Source organism: Dryobates pubescens, chromosome 24 (genome assembly GCF_014839835.1).
Source record: "Dryobates pubescens isolate bDryPub1 chromosome 24, bDryPub1.pri, whole genome shotgun sequence".
Lineage (NCBI taxonomy): Eukaryota > Metazoa > Chordata > Aves > Piciformes > Picidae > Dryobates > Dryobates pubescens.
In genome coordinates, this window is record NC_071635.1 from 1207079 (window position 1) to 1223835 (window position 16757).

The 16757-nt window shown below is 46.9% G+C and overlaps 1 protein-coding gene across 2 annotated transcripts in view; it reads right to left on the reverse strand.

Annotated features, from left to right (window-relative positions):
• Window positions 1–14806, reverse strand: part of ARHGAP10 (Rho GTPase activating protein 10) — a 127234-nt gene extending 112428 nt beyond the window's left edge. For both annotated transcript variants that reach the window (XM_054172633.1, XM_054172634.1), the window contains exon 1: window positions 14580–14806. In XM_054172633.1, the coding sequence (XP_054028608.1) occupies window positions 14580–14733 (154 nt within the window). In that variant the 5' untranslated portion in view covers window positions 14734–14806. The remainder of the gene's footprint in view (window positions 1–14579) is intronic.
• Window positions 14807–16757: the final 1951 nt, after the last annotated feature.

The following is a 16757-nucleotide window of genomic DNA, read 5'->3' on the forward strand; positions in this document are numbered from 1 at the left end:
TTCAGATAAACTCCTTTGTGAAGACCTCTCCAACCCCATGGTCAAACCCTCCAGCACAAGATTACAGCTTGGCTCCAGCACAGCCTACTCTTCCAAGAGAAGTAATTTGATCTCATATTTATTTAGAGTAAGAAGTAACAGAAGCCAATAAAACCCAAACCTGAGTATCACAAGCTGATCCCTCCTATTTCTGCATCACACCAATCTATACCCAAGCAACATAAAGAACACCAAGGACCAGCCTGGGAAGCCTGGACAAAAGCAGTAACTCAAGTTTGGAACAGTGTTGCCTAGACTATATAGCACTGAAGGCAGAAACTAGATGGTGATTTTCCTAATTAGTGTGTTGAACGAATGAGTTTTCATCACAGCCATTAATTTCTCTCAGTGAAAGAGACAAAATCATTACCTAGTCCTCCTGCATTCAAACAAAGTGCCACCAAGACAAATTGCTCACATACAATTAGCTACATGGGCACAAAAGGAAAAGTTTTCTTTCTTTCTCATCTACAGTTAGCAAGGGGGCGGGGGGGCGGGGGGGGAGCCAGAATCTCTCTCAGCTCTCTCAAGTCAGAGACCAAACCTCAAAGCAAGCATCTGCAAATGGGAACCTCTGCAGAAACTGTCTTGTGTTAGTGGCCTGATGGCACAAAGCTCTTTCTTAATCCCTGGTACTGATAAGGCAAGTGCTATAGAGAATGCCAAATTCCCTGAGAAGTTGCAACCTGTGACTTTTGGCAGTTTGCAGCAAAGCTGCCTGCAGCCCCTGGCAAACCCAATTTCCCTCTGAGTCTCATCTGGTCATCTCCTTTCCCACTGGCAGGACCAAAAGCTGTAGTGGTTTTGCATACAATGTATAACCTTCCCTCCTGATTCCCAAAGAGTCACAATGCTTTAATTAAAGACATTTGTCCCTAATTGATGCACAAGGCAGGAATGAAGCAAGCGAGATTTACGTTTCAGTTCGGTGGGAGCCACCTGTTTTGTGTTAGGGCAAGACTGGAGTTCAGGTAGACTTGCAGGGTTTTCAGACAACTCTTGTTTGTTATTAGTTACCAGAGTCAAGACACAGCAGGAGAAGGATCCAAGACTTCAGTCAATGACTTTCAGAGCTGGGTAGCAGCCAGCAGAAATTCTCATTGCTGGGTTCAGCGAAGGGTTGCCAAATGATGAGAGATGTTAGCATCGGCAGGGAAAATTTCCTTTCTTGGCTTGCGTCTGCTAAAGGCTGCAGACACCAAATTAGGAGTAAGGATGGGTCCAGAAGGAACACTTTAGGGCTAAATTTAGGACTTGTCTTGGTAGTCTGTTAGGATTCAGACTAAGCTGGTAGGGCCACTGAGCTGGGGAAAGGAGAAAAGTGAGCCAAAACTGGCAGTGAGCTTGGAAGGGTGCAGCTGGCACTGCCTGCCTCGGAGGCAGACTGAAGCAAGTAGGAGCAGGGAGGTAGGACTAAGCCAGGGGATCATTGCCAGCAGCAGGGTTAACATCTGCACAGGGTGGGACAGCCAGCTGTGCCTTTGGCCAGGAAGGACTGCTAGGCACCAGGCTAGCTTTGGGGAAGTCAAAACCCCTGCACTGTGGCTAGCACACTGTCTGTCCATTGTTGCCTGGTTAGCTGCAGTTCTGCAACTGACTGCTGGGTTTGGGGTACATTTCCAGCCAGCAGAAGCCCACACATGCCCAAATCTAACAGAGTACCAAGGTAAGCACAGTCCCAGGTCCTTCCTATTAGGCCAGGAAGTGCAAAGAATCAAACAGATGCAGTCACCACCTTGCTGGAACATTTAAAAGCCAAATAGCACCTCCCACTCTGCAAAACTACACCAAACCCATTCTGATCCCAGCTTAGGGAACTGAATGGGTAGGCTGAAGCTGTCCTGCAATTCACAACACAATCCCAATGTCTGCAAGCTGTTTTGTATGCATGGGTAATGAGGTTAAATGTCAAGGCCTCCTAATTGCTAACTCCATCTCCAGTAAAGACTTGATGTGCAACCTTATCTCTCACCTCAGCCATCTGTAAACAGAACTAGCAGCTCAACCCACCTGGCAGGATGTTGGAAAGGTAGCAATCTAAAATGCTTTACCCACTCTGGATTTTTTTAACTGCTACACATAGGTTAAGACATTAATGTGTTCATTTTAAAGACTAATTTCATGTTTATACACTTTAGAGCGCACCTACTTTGCATAACAGAAAATAATGCTGCAAATGGAACACCAGAAACCATTACTGAGCTGTTTAAACGGGTTGTGACTTGGCTGATGGCCACAGAGTGGTAGGGGTTGGAAGGGACCTCTGAGAGATCATCTACTCCAACCCCCTGCCATAGGCAGGGACACTTCTCAACTAGATTTGGTTGCCCAAGGCCTCATCCAATCTGGTCTTAAACACCTCCAGGGAGGGAGCATCCACAACCACTCTGGGCAACTGATTCCAGAGTCTCACAACCATGATAAGCAAGCAAACTCATCTTGCATCTCCCTGGAGATACTTCCTGCACACAGCTCCTTCTACTGGGTTTTTCCAGTGGCAACACTAAACAAAGAACTTCTTGTTATCAGCAATCCCTGCCACACCAAGCTGTTCACTACATGATTGTAGGGCAAAGAAGAATTTACATAGAAGGGAATTTCCTTAATTATATCATAGCACTAAGACTCTGCAGGATTAGTCATTGCCTGGTAGATACAGTTCATTTTACTTAGACACAGCAATAACCCTCAGTTCTCCCCATCACATTCAGCACTCACTCTGTATCTTACTGGAATCAAAGTCAGTCCCAAACATAAGGAAATCATCATCACAAAACTTAAAGAATCAAACAAAAATTAGTGACACTGTTTACTGCTCCCAAGGAATTCACTGCAGTGCACATATCACTAAAATGTCCCTGTGGGCTTTGACTCAGAAAACATCAGAAGTCCAAGAAAGCATCTGAAGGCAATTTGTGCAGTGACTGCCAGAAACCTACACCACCAAGTCTGAGCAATCAAAAACCTTGGGGAAAAGGAACAAAACCAATGCACAGAAGTCACTCCATAATGCTCAGTAAACAAAAGCTATCACAGCACCACCATCATGTTGTACAGAAGAGTATGGATTTATCTTTTTCCCAGAAAAGATAGAAAATCCTTCAAGTGAAATGTCCAAACCAAACTGCACTAGAGCTCATCATAAAGCAATGCAACTGGGAGTAAGCAGCTTCAAAAAAGCAAGCAAGCAACACCACCATGGCCCTCCTCAGAAGGGAGCTGAGATGCTGCCTTTCTCTGGCATTACTAATTACTGACATCAACGTGTTCCATTTGCTGCTTCTCAGAGCTACAGAAGCCCTGAGTTTTCCTCCCTAAGTGTCCTCCTGTGAGGTAAAATTCAATTGACACAGGAGGTTTAGTAAGGGAGGGATGCACCTAGAAGAGACAGTGATTTACTCTTGGGAAAGAGAAAGAAGAGAAGCCTTGGAACAACATTCCTGTTGGATTTATCATTAACTTGCCAGCTGAGAAGCCTCTCCTCTGTATCATCAGTGCTCTGTGGCGACACCATAATTTGACAGCATTTGTTCTGCTCCTGCTCTTTGAGTAAACTATCCCTACTCGGTAAAGGACTCCTGAGTAGGAAAGAGCAATGGCAGATGCATGCAAGCAAGAGGAAAATTGGTTTTGCAATCTAAGCCATACCTTTTCCACAGCCTAGCAAAGGATTAGAGCTGAATACTGCTGAGAGGACTTCCTTCAGCCCTTACTCTGCCCTACAGCTCTACCCCTTATGATGCACATTTCCAGGCTAGCATGTGCAAAGAACCCATGCTATCAGACCTTCCCTGCTCCCAGTTCTCAAACTAGAACATTCACATAGTTTGCTCTCTCTATTTTCACCAGACCAGGCAGCTGAAGCCATGGAGTGAGGTGGAAGGAGGTGACAGTTTCTGCCAGGCTATGGCAAGAATTATCTAAAGCCGTGTTACAAAGACCTTCCAGAAGGGAGACAGAGAGAAGAGACAGAAGCATTAATTACTGAGCTAGTGTCACCTATTCTGCAAGCAAAATTCCTTCCTGGCATCCCCCAGTGCCTCTGCTTGTCACTCTGGGAATGCCACCCCAGCCCACCCATTCAGGAACTCAGAATGAAACTCGGCAGCTGCTCATATCTCTCTCAGCTACTGCCCTAATAATAGTGTCCAGGAAGCAATGTTCCAGTAAGGCCATTCAACAATGTCCTCATGAGATGTGAGATCAGCTCCCAACCATTATGAAAATGTAGGAATTTTCCATATTCAAAAGAGAAACTGAAGGAAAGGGCCTCAGGGAAAAAAAACACAGTTCCATGACAACCAATTCCTTCCTCAATAGATAACTCACTTTGGCCTTAAAGACACAAACTCTCTTGACAAGGATTTACTTTCCTATCTGAGACATCAAAAGTATAGGACTCCTGCTGTCTGCTCACCAGCCTTCAAGATGCTAAAGGCAGCAGGGCTCTTACCACAGGAACAGAAAGCATACACAGAGAGCACTTGTTACAAAAAGACTGAAACAAACAGGGATGCAATTGTTTGGGTTCTGCTTGATACTCTGGGGACATCAGAGGGGTTTGTTTTAGGAGGGGCTTTGCTTCCCTTACACATTGCTTACAAACACTGTCAAGTTCCATTTAGAGAAACGTTTTGATGTACTAGATGGGGAGGGAGCTAATGTGGTCCAGCTGCCTGCTCCATGCCAAACAAGACTGCTACTTTGCTTGACTGACATCATAATTCCTAGGTTGGAATCGCCTTTGGTTTTGCTCTGGGCCCCCAGCAACGTTCAGCTGAAGAGAGGACCAGGTCCCTACCCAGAAGATTGAAAATCATAGCACAGGCATGCCCTTAGTTCATTATATTCACTACATAAAACCTAAGGCTGAATGCCTGGAGCTCAACCCCACTCCCCCACAAGAGACCGCAAAAGACTGCAGTAAGAGGAGACAAACAGGTGCCAACAATAAGCGTTCCTGATGAGCGCGGTCCCCACCCCTAACGGCAGGCAGCCTTCCTCCTCAGGTGCAACTATCAGAAGCCCCCGGGAAGAGCACAAATGGTGTTTGTCGACACACAGATTGGCCATGAGGCTGAGGGGCGTCTGAGGATTCTTTTTAGCATTAGAGCTTTTTACTTCTAGAAGTAAAAGAAACACCAGGAGATGCAATACAAGCAGGTGGTTGTACTTCTTTTAGCAAAGATGCTAAATCTGCTGGATCAAGGAAGCAGCCAGGCAAGAGGCACAACAGACATCTGAAACTGAGTTTTGAAGCAACTGAAAGCGTACACGAGGTACAAAAAGTGCAGCGAGAGCGTTCAAGAGGAGATTGGAAGAAACTCAGCCCTGTTGCAGAAAAGCTTGCAGGCTGAAGAGCTGAACAGACAAAAGCTGTGCTTTGTCTGCTGGGCCAGGCCTTTTCAACCTGATCTTTTAACAGGAAAAAGTATTGACAACATGAATTATGCCGGTTTGTTCTCAGAGCCCTCATGTGTTTCAAAGGCTGAAACCACACAGCACTCCCAGTCTGTTAATCCACATAACTTACAAAGCCAGCCGCCCCCCACCCCCCTGACTGATGTCCAAGGACGGTGAACCACTGCCAAAATCATGTTTCAAAATATTTCTCTCAAGAGCTTGGTGAGCTCCCTGCACCTGTTTGCATGATGGTGGGACTCCTCCGAGGAGCTCTTTCCTAAGCAAGCATACTTTGATTTCAGCCTGCTACAAGTTCCCTTAGCAATTTTTTTTCCAGCTGTACCTACACTCGACTCTTATTACTATTTTTCAAGGCATGCAACTCTTCCTAATGGCTGATCACAGACTAAGACAAACAAGCACAAATAAGGCGCTCTGCTTCCCTCTGCATGGGAAGAGAGTCCACTTTTGAGATCTGATACATTACAGCCTAGTTTGTCTCAAGGCTGAAATGCTACCAAGTGCAACATAAGCTTCGGCGTCTTCACCATGAACTCATTCACCACGTCTAAGCTTGCAGGCCAGCAGCCTAATAGAGGAAACGGACACATTTCGAAGCTAAAAAAACCACACTACTCACCAGCAACTAAGTAGCTCCTGAACGCCACGCAGCTAAACAACATCCTCGGAGGAGCAGGTCCGGCCCACGGTGCCGCTGGGTTTCATCCCGCACGCTTTTATTTTCCTTGCCAAATCAAACAAAACTGTTGTTTTCTTCCCTCTTCAAGAGCACACAGCCCCCACGAGCCAGGTGCACACGCAAAAGCTGAAGAGAACTCTGGGAGGATTTACCAATCAGAGGCGAAGCCCTCCCTTTGTCCTGCCTAATGAGCTGATGACCTTCACCTGCCCAGTCCCCCCCGGCGAAAAAGCCAGCAGGCCATTTCTGCCAAGGGGTGGGCAGCTGCAGAACCACGCTCTGTTCAGTAACACGGTGATTTGCCACCTGTGTAGATGATTTTTTCCCCTCTGACTGCTCCTTTCCCACAAAGGTCACCCCCACCAGGAATGATTTGCAGGAACTTCTGATTTAGCATTGGCCTGCAATGGCCACACTGCTTCCAAGGGCCTGAATGTCTTCTCTCTATATTTATCCTGAACCGAGCAAACACCCAGGAAAGAAAACAACAATAAAGGGAGGAAAGGAAAACAGAGAATAAGGGATAAAAGGCATTCACAAAGAGCAGGGTGGCTGCAAGAAGCTCTGTCCAAAGGTGCAAGTAGGTGTGGGAAAGTGACAACATGACATTGATGTCTGCCAAAAAACCACAAAAAATACCTGTTTGGAAAAAGAATTTGAGGGAAGCATAAAGCCAGCCACAGACTCCCCTTCCCAGTGTCTTCTTTCCCAGTGAGATACCTGGGAAAGCAAGCACTTTGGATGGCAGACATACATCTGTCACAGATGAAAAGCATGGGACGATTCAGTTGCCCTCTCTTCTATCAGAGTGCCACAGGAGCTGCTGGGACAGGGCACATGTGCCTACCTCAACCCACTGCAAAACGTGAAGGCTTTGTTTAAATGTGGCACAGGAGATGGGTTTGACTTAGCAACAAGACAGATTTTGGGTGCTAATTAAAACTGACAGCCACAGTGGGTGGTAGCAGCCACTAGCAGAAAGAGAGGTTCCATTCCCTGAACAGTAGTTTCTTGAACTATTCTGCCAATATGTGCCCAAGCTCTTTTGATCATCTGTTTCACACTGACCAGATATTCCAGGGAAGCCTTCAACTGCTCAATGTCTTAATTTGCCAGCTCAAAAAACATCAAGGATTTTAAAAGATGATCAAAACACCGAGCATGTCATAACAGCTCAAGAACAACTGTCACAGAACAGCAGCAAGTCTAGTCTGGAAACTCAGAAAAGTGGCATGAGACCCAAAAAAGGAAACCTCATCAAACATGAGCAAGCCATAAAAATTATCTCCAAAAGCCACAAGGCAGCCTGTCAAAGGAATGAACTGCTGCCAAGATTCGAGGCTGTGGACACTCTCCCTCAAACAGTCACACCTCTGGGTTTTGAGTAAACATGTGAAGTGCTGCAGTAGTGACTGCGCTGCTGTTGTAAAACAAAGGCACAGAAATCGATGGAAACCCACAACGGTAATTATGCAATGTTAACCCAGGGACAGAGGAGCACTGGGATGCAGATCTTCTGTGCCGTTCCAAAATGTGTTCTGCTCTGGTCAGAGCTCACCTGGAGCCCTGAGTCCAGCTCCGGTGCCCTCAGCACAGGAAGGACATGGAGCTGATGGAGCAGGTCCAGAGGAGGCAATGATAATGATCATGGGGCTGGAACACCTCTGCTACAAGGACAGGCTGAGGGAGCTGGGGGAGTTCAGCCTGGAGAAGAGAGGCTCCGGGGACACCTAATAGCAGCCTGCCAGTACCTGAAGGGGCTACAAAGCTGGAAAGGGACTGTTTGCAAAGGCCTGCAGGGGCAGAATATGGGGCAAGAGTTCGAAATTAGAGAGGGTAGATTTATGTGAGACACTAGGAGGAAGTTCTTTACCATGAGGGTAGTGGAACACTGGAACAGGTTGCCCAGGGAGGTGGTTGAGGCCCCATCCCTGGAGATATTCAAAGTGAGGTTTGACAAGGCTCTGGGCAACCTGATCTAGTTGAGGATGACCCTGCTGACTGCAGGGGGGTTGGACTGGATGACCTTTGGAGGTCCTTTTCAACCCAAACCATTCTATGATTCTGTTTCCCTATCCAAAGTGAGGGCACGGACATGAGGAAGCACCTGACCTCTACATTACTGCCTTTGCTGCACATCAGGGAATAAAAAACCAAAACAGCACTCCAGACCAGGTCATCTCCCTTCCTGTCCCCTTAGAAAAAAATCTGTCCCAGCCAGAAAGAGATGTTCTGGCTCACTGAAAACCAGGAAGTTGATTTTAGACTGACTTGAGAGCTGGTATGGGTGTCCTGAGCTCCGCTTGTTAAGATTTGCAGCAGGTTTGCAGCAGGGAGCTGGGAAGCCCAGGATGATTGGAGGAACAGCACACACCTGCAGCCTGGACAGAGTGTCTGGTTTTCTTCATTTAATTGCAAGAAGGTGTTTGCACTTTGCAGAGCAAACCCATCCTTTGCTTTCCAATTCCTTAAGCTGGATTCAGAGCCAATAAAATTCAGTACCAGGTTCCTCAAAGGCTGGTCAGGAAAAAATAAAAATATTAAGGAACAAATAAACAACAACAACCAAAACCTGCTCTAAACATGTCAAAGCACTCTAGTTAGTTGTGTTGGGTTTGTCCTGAAGACTGACCATGACACTAATCACTGATGTCTTCTTCAATGTCTGCTTGCAGAGTTTATCGAGAGCTGGAAAATTGCGTATTTCCCCCAGACAATGGAAAGACAGGATCACTTCATTCAACAGCCTCCCACATCTCTTACCCCTGAGAAAACCCCTGAAAGGCCATTTTGTCTGAAACCTCACATTTTAGCTCACTAGCAGAATGCTCTGCTTTTAATATAGGGGTGGGAAAAAAATGACCAGTGGAACATGCACAGGACAAAGAAGGTAATGGAGCTAGTTAGTAATCCAAGCTGAAAAGACGTGATTCAAGATGACAAACTGGCATCCTCCACAGCATGAGCCTGACACTTTTTATAGCTACTGACACAGTAATGAATGCTTTACTTTGGGTGGAGCTAAAAGCAATGCTCTGCTGAGTGTTTTCTTCAAAGAAAGCACTTCCCTGATCCTTGTACAGAAGAAACTTTATCTTCATGCAGGAGAAAGCAAAACATGAAAAGGTCCTGTCTTAGCTAATTATGCCCTAGCCATGGCATTTATCTCGAAGGGAAGAGAAGAGCAACATTCCATCGTGTCATTGTAAGCAGCTCTTTCTTAAGGGAAAGCTGTATCAGCTGGGCCCCAAAGTACCTGTTTGCCTTTAGTTTTCTAATGTTTCCATAACTGAGCTGAACTCCAACAGAAGGTTGGTTCGTTTGGGTTTTTGTAGGAGTATATGCTGTTCGGTAGCCTTTACAAGACAAGATCTAGCACTGTCCAGGCAGTGAGTCTTACCTAACTGTGCCCTAACAGGGTCTGTTTCAAAGGTACACCTCAAGAGTGTTCACTTAGCATCTGTATTTGCTTACTGCTGTCACACCTAAAGCATGCCTTAAAAGAGGCTGGGGGGGGAAAAGCTCATTTTGGAGGTACTAAGTGAAAACTAAAATGGCTTTCTAAACTGCTAAAGGTGCAAATTAACCCACAGCCCTCTCTGAATTCAAGGTGAGTTAATCAAAGGCATCACTGCTGACTTGGGAAACTGCACACGAGTTCAGCTGAGGCTCTCTTACAATATTCCCTCTTCTCCCCCCCCACACTGTTAAATAAGAACAACCTTAGGTTTTGCTCAGTCTTTGGATTCTTTCTAAATCTTTAGTGAATTTTTATTGGTTTGTTTTAGAAGTTATGAATGAGTATTATATTAACTGTAGTACCTTACTTTGACACCTACTGGAGCTTCAGCAGAACAACATTTCTGTGGCACAAAATTCCTAAGAGTTAGAGAGCTGGCACCCACTGCACCTTCTGCTAAGTGGTTTCCTAAGTGCAGAATATATTAAGGACAGCTTGAAAAATGGACAGTTAGCACTTAAAAACCCCTGACACTGTGGCTCACATGATGCAAGTGGCTTTTACACTGTGTTATTATGTGGATTACAGCAGCCTTTACAGTTATATAATAACATCCACACCAGGCCAGACCAAAAGCCTACACAGACCAGCATCTGCGAAGGCAACCACCACCACCACCACCACCACCCACTGAGAACTGGGCAAGAAAAGGAATACGGGTTTGGCCAGCTCGGACACCAGACTGGGTCTTGGGTTTGAATTAGGTTCTTCAGCTGACCTTGTTGAAAGACTCAGCCAACTCTGCTAGGTCAGAGACAGGATTTGGAATGGCTTTATTGCCTTTGCAGACAAGATTTCCTGTCTGCTTAACTTCTTGATGGTGAACTTGTAAATGACCAGTGACTAATAACACCTCTGAAGAAAGCAAGGAGAACTCTTTTCTTCTTTTTTCTCATGAGTGCAGAAATAGTTCCTGGAGCAAGCCAGCACTCTTCAGTAACAATTATCAGCAATTCTTCAGAGTCAATGAAATGCTTTCTACAGATAAAACTCACAAGTACCCTTTGCAAACCCCCATGAGCTGCCCAGCTGCCCTACACTCACACTGACACTTCCCACTCCACCTGCCTTATAAAAAGTCTTGCTTCCAAAAAGACATCTTCAACAAACCCAAACAAAACTCACCCTCATGTCAAATGACCAAGAGTTCTCCTACCACAGGGAGAAGAATTCAGAAGCAAATACATACCATTTATCCAGGGTACTTTTCAGCTTCCAAAAGCTTGCATCTGAGATTTTAATAGCTCAGAACTAAATCTTGCTAGTTCCTTTCCTGTTTCAGAATAAGGATTCTCTGATCAGGCACCTTTGTATTCAGTTGCTCTCAGCAAAAGAACAACTAGTTCTGTCCAGAAGTTATTTTTGATCCCCACTTGTTTAACAGAACAGGAGTCCCCTGAGAAATAGGGGATTTCTATTTTTAAAGGCCTATGTGTAATGCTGCTTGTATTTACTGATCACTAAAGAGTGGGAAAACCCTGTCCTGCTGTACTCCTCCTAACATACTTAACTGTCACAAGAAAGAGTCATTTGCTGTTTATTCATCCTTTCAGTATTTAGCTTGAACTAGACAACTCCACTAGACAATTCAAACCATCACACAGGAAGCAGGACAGCTTTGAGTCAGTCTTGTTTATCCCTCCACCAGACTCTTGAAACAAGTGAAACTTAAAACTGTAAAGACACACTTGATTTATACTTCACACTGGAAACTCCACAAAATAAGAATGCAAAAGATCCTTCTTTTTTGTTGCCATTTTTTAAAGCATTGTAGTTTTGTACTAACAACAACAATCAGCTCTTCTCAGTTTTAGGTGGAAAATACACTCTGAGGAGACAAATGGAAAGGAGCCAAAGAGAGGATCTGTGTTACTGGTTTGTCCTGGGAGACGCTGAGGACTCCTGTGATCAGAGGGAGTGGTAGCAGTATCCCCTTCCCACCTCTCAAGATGCAGCCCAGGGCAGGCAGCAGCAAAGCCGTTTGCAACACTGCCAGTCAAGCAGGAAGTGGGATCTGTTCAGTCACATCACTCATTCACACCTAAAGAATCATCACCACAGTTCTTGCTGCTTTGCAAGAGAAACAAGGAAGGTGCTAAGGGAGGGAAAGGCAGGCAGCCTGTACTGCAGTCACTTCACTTCCCACGAACTGCAGAACAATAGAGCACCTACTCCATTCTGTATTGTACAGCCCCTGCAGAAAAGCTTGCTGTGCTCACTGGTCAATTAAAGCAGAGGTATATTTCAGGGTTTACCTGGTTCTGGAAACAAACACTTTAGCCATTATTAAAATGACTTTCTTTTGTTAAAAAAAACTGTAACAGTTTTCAAAAACTCATAGTCAGCTCTTGTCTAAAAGGCAAGGCTCTTGTGTAAGCTCTCAATGTGCCCTGCTTTACTGTCACATCCTCTAGACCACAGCAAGCCAGTCTTTGTGCAGAGCATGCAGCTCTGGCAGAGGTGTGGGTCAGCTCTGTGTCTAGGCCACTCCTGGAGCTTGGATTTTGGACCATTATTAATCCCATTTGGTTTCCTGATAGCAAATTAATCAGGTTCCTCAAAGAATTTAGATGCTGGCGTTTTCTCTTGAAAGCACAGGGATGACCAATACCCTAACCACTGGGGGTTTAACAGATGTTAACACCTCTGTGTGTTTCCTCTCCTTCAGTTTGTCTTTTAGTATCTGTTGAAGGGTGGCACTACTTCACCAACAGCAGAGGAAGATGAATCAGCTTCAGAACTTGTCCCGTAGGGTACTGTCGAGGGGAGAGACAACTGCAGAAGCCTGAACTGTGTAAGGAGGAATCTAAGCTGGTTCTGCTTCTCAAAGAAGCATGCTGAAGCACAGATGTTTGTTATAATAAAGCACACCACCTAAACTCAAGAAGAACATCCTGAAAAGGAAGGCATTGCTGAGACCTGAACACCTGGCAGGATCTCAGATAGCTTCTCTAAATATTCCTCATGGGCTAGCCCTAAGTATTTCATCAAGCACTCTCAGGCCAGGTGGCTCTGCTTGGCACGCTGACTTCCCTTGGCTCCCACCACACGCATCTAAGTGTGCCGAGCACTGCACACCAAGCCAAAGTTATCAGCGCAGGATTCTGCTGGGGACAGGAGGCTCACACAAGCTAGGGCTTTCCTCACCACCACCAGCTCCGCACTTCCAAAAGAAGTTCTGTACAGGTAAATGCAAGAGAAACCAAGGGTTTGGGGCAGCTGCCAAGATATTGCCTAGATGCTTGAGGAAGAGAAGCAAAGTGGAATGATTTCCCTCTACTGCTCTCATCCACGGTTAGGGGCACTTTTTACTTCACACTCCAAGAGGATGATTTATCATAACAGTTTAATATAGTGATCACAGACTTCAAGGAACACAATTTGCAGTAAGTGAATATTAACTGGCATTACAAACAAGTGAAATTTGCTATTATATTTCCCACCAAGGCACATCAGAGACCACCCCAGGAGAGAACATTCATTTGTACACAAGGAGTTATCTCAGTGTTTAAAAACCTTACCGTGCCCAGGCAGCTAACACTGCTCAAACCATTGGTCAAAGCCCTCTCCATTTACTTTAAGGGAAATATCTCAAAAGCCTTTCTCCTCCTTCAAGAGTTTTCCATGATACCAAAGGTATATTACACTTTTGAGAGCACAGTGCTGAGCATGCTGCATTGGTGATTTATTTGAATATTGAATCATCCTACTCAACACTTAGGGGACCTCACTACTGTATCTTAAGTTAAATGGAAGAAAGATCTAGCCCACAGCAGCTGAGGGAACTGGGGTTATTTTGCCTGGAGAAGAGAAGGCAGCTACCTGAAAGGAGGTTGGAGGTGTGTGTGTCTCTCTCCTCTTAAGGAACTGTTGATAGGATGAGAAGAAATGGCCTCAGGTTGCACCAGGGGAGGCTGAGGTTGGATATTAGGGAAAATGTCATCAGTGAAAGAGTGGTCAGGCATTGGAACAGCCTGCCCAGGGAGGTGTGGAGTCATCATCCCTGGAGGTGTTCAAAAAACATATAGACATGGTTTAGTGAACCATGGGTTGATGGTTGGACTGGATGATCTTAGAGGTCTTTGCCAACCTTAATGAATCTATGGTTCTAAATTACATTACCATAATACTGCATCAAGATTGTACATTAATGTGGTCCTTCAAGGAAAGTGACATGCTTCCCACACAAAGCACAGTGTAATTAAATATATAGATATAAATATATATATTAATTATTTATTTGTTTATATTGATATATTTATTTATGTATGTATGTATATATATTCAAGGAGTAAAATGATAAATTGAAAAACACCATCACTCTTTAAGAGGCCAAACACAGTGGGGTTGGAGCTAGATGGTCTTTAAGGTCCCTTCCAACCCAAACCATCTGGTGATTCTGTGAACTGGTTAAGTTGTGCTTCCACCGCAGAACTCTAAGCTTGGTAATTCCTGAACAGACTTGAAACGTTGGCAGATGTGGTGTATTTTCAGCAGCCTCTTCAGAGGTTACAAATGCGTTGTTCACTTGCACGGCTCCGCCGCGCTATGAAATGGACAGAGTCGGCTTGCAGCGCGCCGGCAGAACTTGAAACCGAGTACCCCCGGTGGATTTCACATCGCGGCTCCCTCGGGCTGGACACCGCCAGACAACCAAACCAGGCCCTCCCAACAGATGGAACATGGCTTACAAGTGGAGTTACCAGGGCTATCCCTTATCCCCTCCCCACGGCGAAGGGCTGAAGAGAGCGGCTGGGGAGGGACCCAAAGGAGAGGCTGGAGAAAGCCAGTGCGAAACTCGCCGCAACAAAGACAAACGCTGCGGCTCGGAGGCGAAACCTCCCGGCGCCGGGCCCCGAGTCGCTGGGAACCGCCCCCGCAGCCACCCGGCGTCTCCCCCTGCACCTCTTCACTCACTTTTGGTGGCGGCGATCAGGTTTTTCCCATCCTTCAGCAGCTCCTTGATAAACTTATTGGTCTTCTCCAGCTCGGCCTCATGGGCTTTGACCCGCTCCCTGAACCAGGGGCTGTCCAGGTAGCAGTCGCTGAACTCCAGGGGCTGCAGCCCCATGGCTGCCGCCGTGCCGGGACTCGCTCCTCACTGAACCTCTCCCGGCTACACCACCGCCAGCAGCAGCACCGCCAGCAGCAGCACCGCCAGCAGCGACCTCCTCGGCAGCCCAGGCGCGGCGAGCGGAGGGGCAGGAGCCGCGGCCACAAAGACGGAGCGGCGGCGGCGGCTGCCCCGGCGCAGGACTGGGCGCAGGCGAAGGGAAGGCGAGCGGAACCGCCTTCTAGCACCGAGACGGGTGGCACGGCACGGCACGGCTCGGCACGGCACGGCCCCGCGGCCGCTCCGCTCCCGGCAGCCCCGCCGCCACCGCCGGGCCACGCCTTGCCGAGCGGGACGGCCCTCGGCGCCGGGCCTGCCTCCCGCCCGCCCGCGGTTACACAAGGCTGGGCGGCGGGGGCGCGCCGGTGCTCGCCGTGCTGCGGCCGGCCTTGTGCGGGGGACGCGGGCAGGTATCCCCCTACAAGCCGCCGGGTCCCCTCACTTTGGGAGCCCCCTCGTTGTGCGGGAGAGGGGGGTCTGTGAGGGGCGTCAGCGGTGCCCGGACTGCCCGGGCGATCGCAGAGCGCGGGTGGCACCTGCAGGGCGGCTGAGCGATTCACCTGGCTTTAGCAAAGGGCAGAGCAGCACACGGGCTGTTCGATCCACAACCGGTCGCGATGTGGGTGTCTGTGGCGGTGGTAGGGGTCTGCCGGCGTTGATCACCTTGCTTTGTCCTGCTCATGTGCCTGAAAGTGTTCAAAGCTAGGTTGGATGAGACCTTGAGCAACCTGGTCTAGCAGGAGGTGCCCCGGCCCATGTCTGGCGGCTTGGAACTCTATCATCTTTCAAGTCCCTTCCAGCCCAAACCTTTCGGTGATTCTCATGGCCCTTTGTTCTTCATTTGTGAAGTGAAGCAATAGGCTACCTGGTCTGCCGGTGGTTCCACATGAGGTTTGGGGCAAATACTCTATGATAGCAAAGGAAGGAAAATCAAGGAGACTTTTCTCAAATGTCTTTCTCTCAGAAACTTTTGTAGACTTCTTGCCTCTTTATAGTATTTTAGACTAGTAATTGAGTTTTGCCATGGATTAGAGTTTATCTGTCCCTATGTTTCATTTACAGTCAGTTTCCCTCCCCCTTCCCCCACGTGTGCTATTTCCATCTTGCTCAAAATGTTGGCCTGACCATTTTTAAGTGGTGCTCATTTGTTTCTCAAAAGTGAAGGCATAAACAATATCCCCAGCTGCAAAAGCCTGGAAGAGCTGCCATCACTCTTTAGAGAAGGAAAATAAAGATGAACAGCTTTCAAACACTTCATAATTAGCAAACAATGCCATGGCCTGTTCCAGAAGTAGGACAAGACCCAATGAACTCTGCCTTCTTTAGAAAAATCTGCACTCCAGGGCCCTGCATGTGGCTGTTCCCTGGTGCAGGCAGCCTGCAGGCTCCACAGACAAAGTAGGTAAGTGGTGTCATAGGCATGGGAGGGAGCAAGATAAGGGACTGGAGATGTGGAGCAAAGCTCTGGATTTTGCTCCTTGCAATCTCTGTTGCTGCAGAATGGGTAGTCAAAGATCTAAGGCAACTAGGACTAGGTGGTGTGACTGCTGTCCTCAACCATCACTCTTGTGACTTAGCAACAGCTGAACTGAATTTTAGGAACACTATAAGCAATGTCTGCACAACATGCATTTCTCACACTACCTCTGGGGAACACTTGAAGTGATAGTTCTTACCTGTAGAGCAGATCTGAACACCAGCGAATGGCAAGAGACTGGCTTTAGCGTTGCTGTGGGACACTTCCAGTTCCTGCATCCACAGGAGCTGAATTACCAGCTTTGAAAGACTAGATGTGGATGGAGAAAGAGCATGGGCTTAAAAGAAACCTCTGTTCCACATTTGTATACAGATAGGCAGAAATGGTACATCAATTTCTAGTCAATTCACCATGTTTCACCTGGACATAACAAGCTAAGCCAGCACTGACAAAACAAATCAGGGTTTTGCTGTTTCTTCCAAACGTTTTGCTTACCAATGAGGTA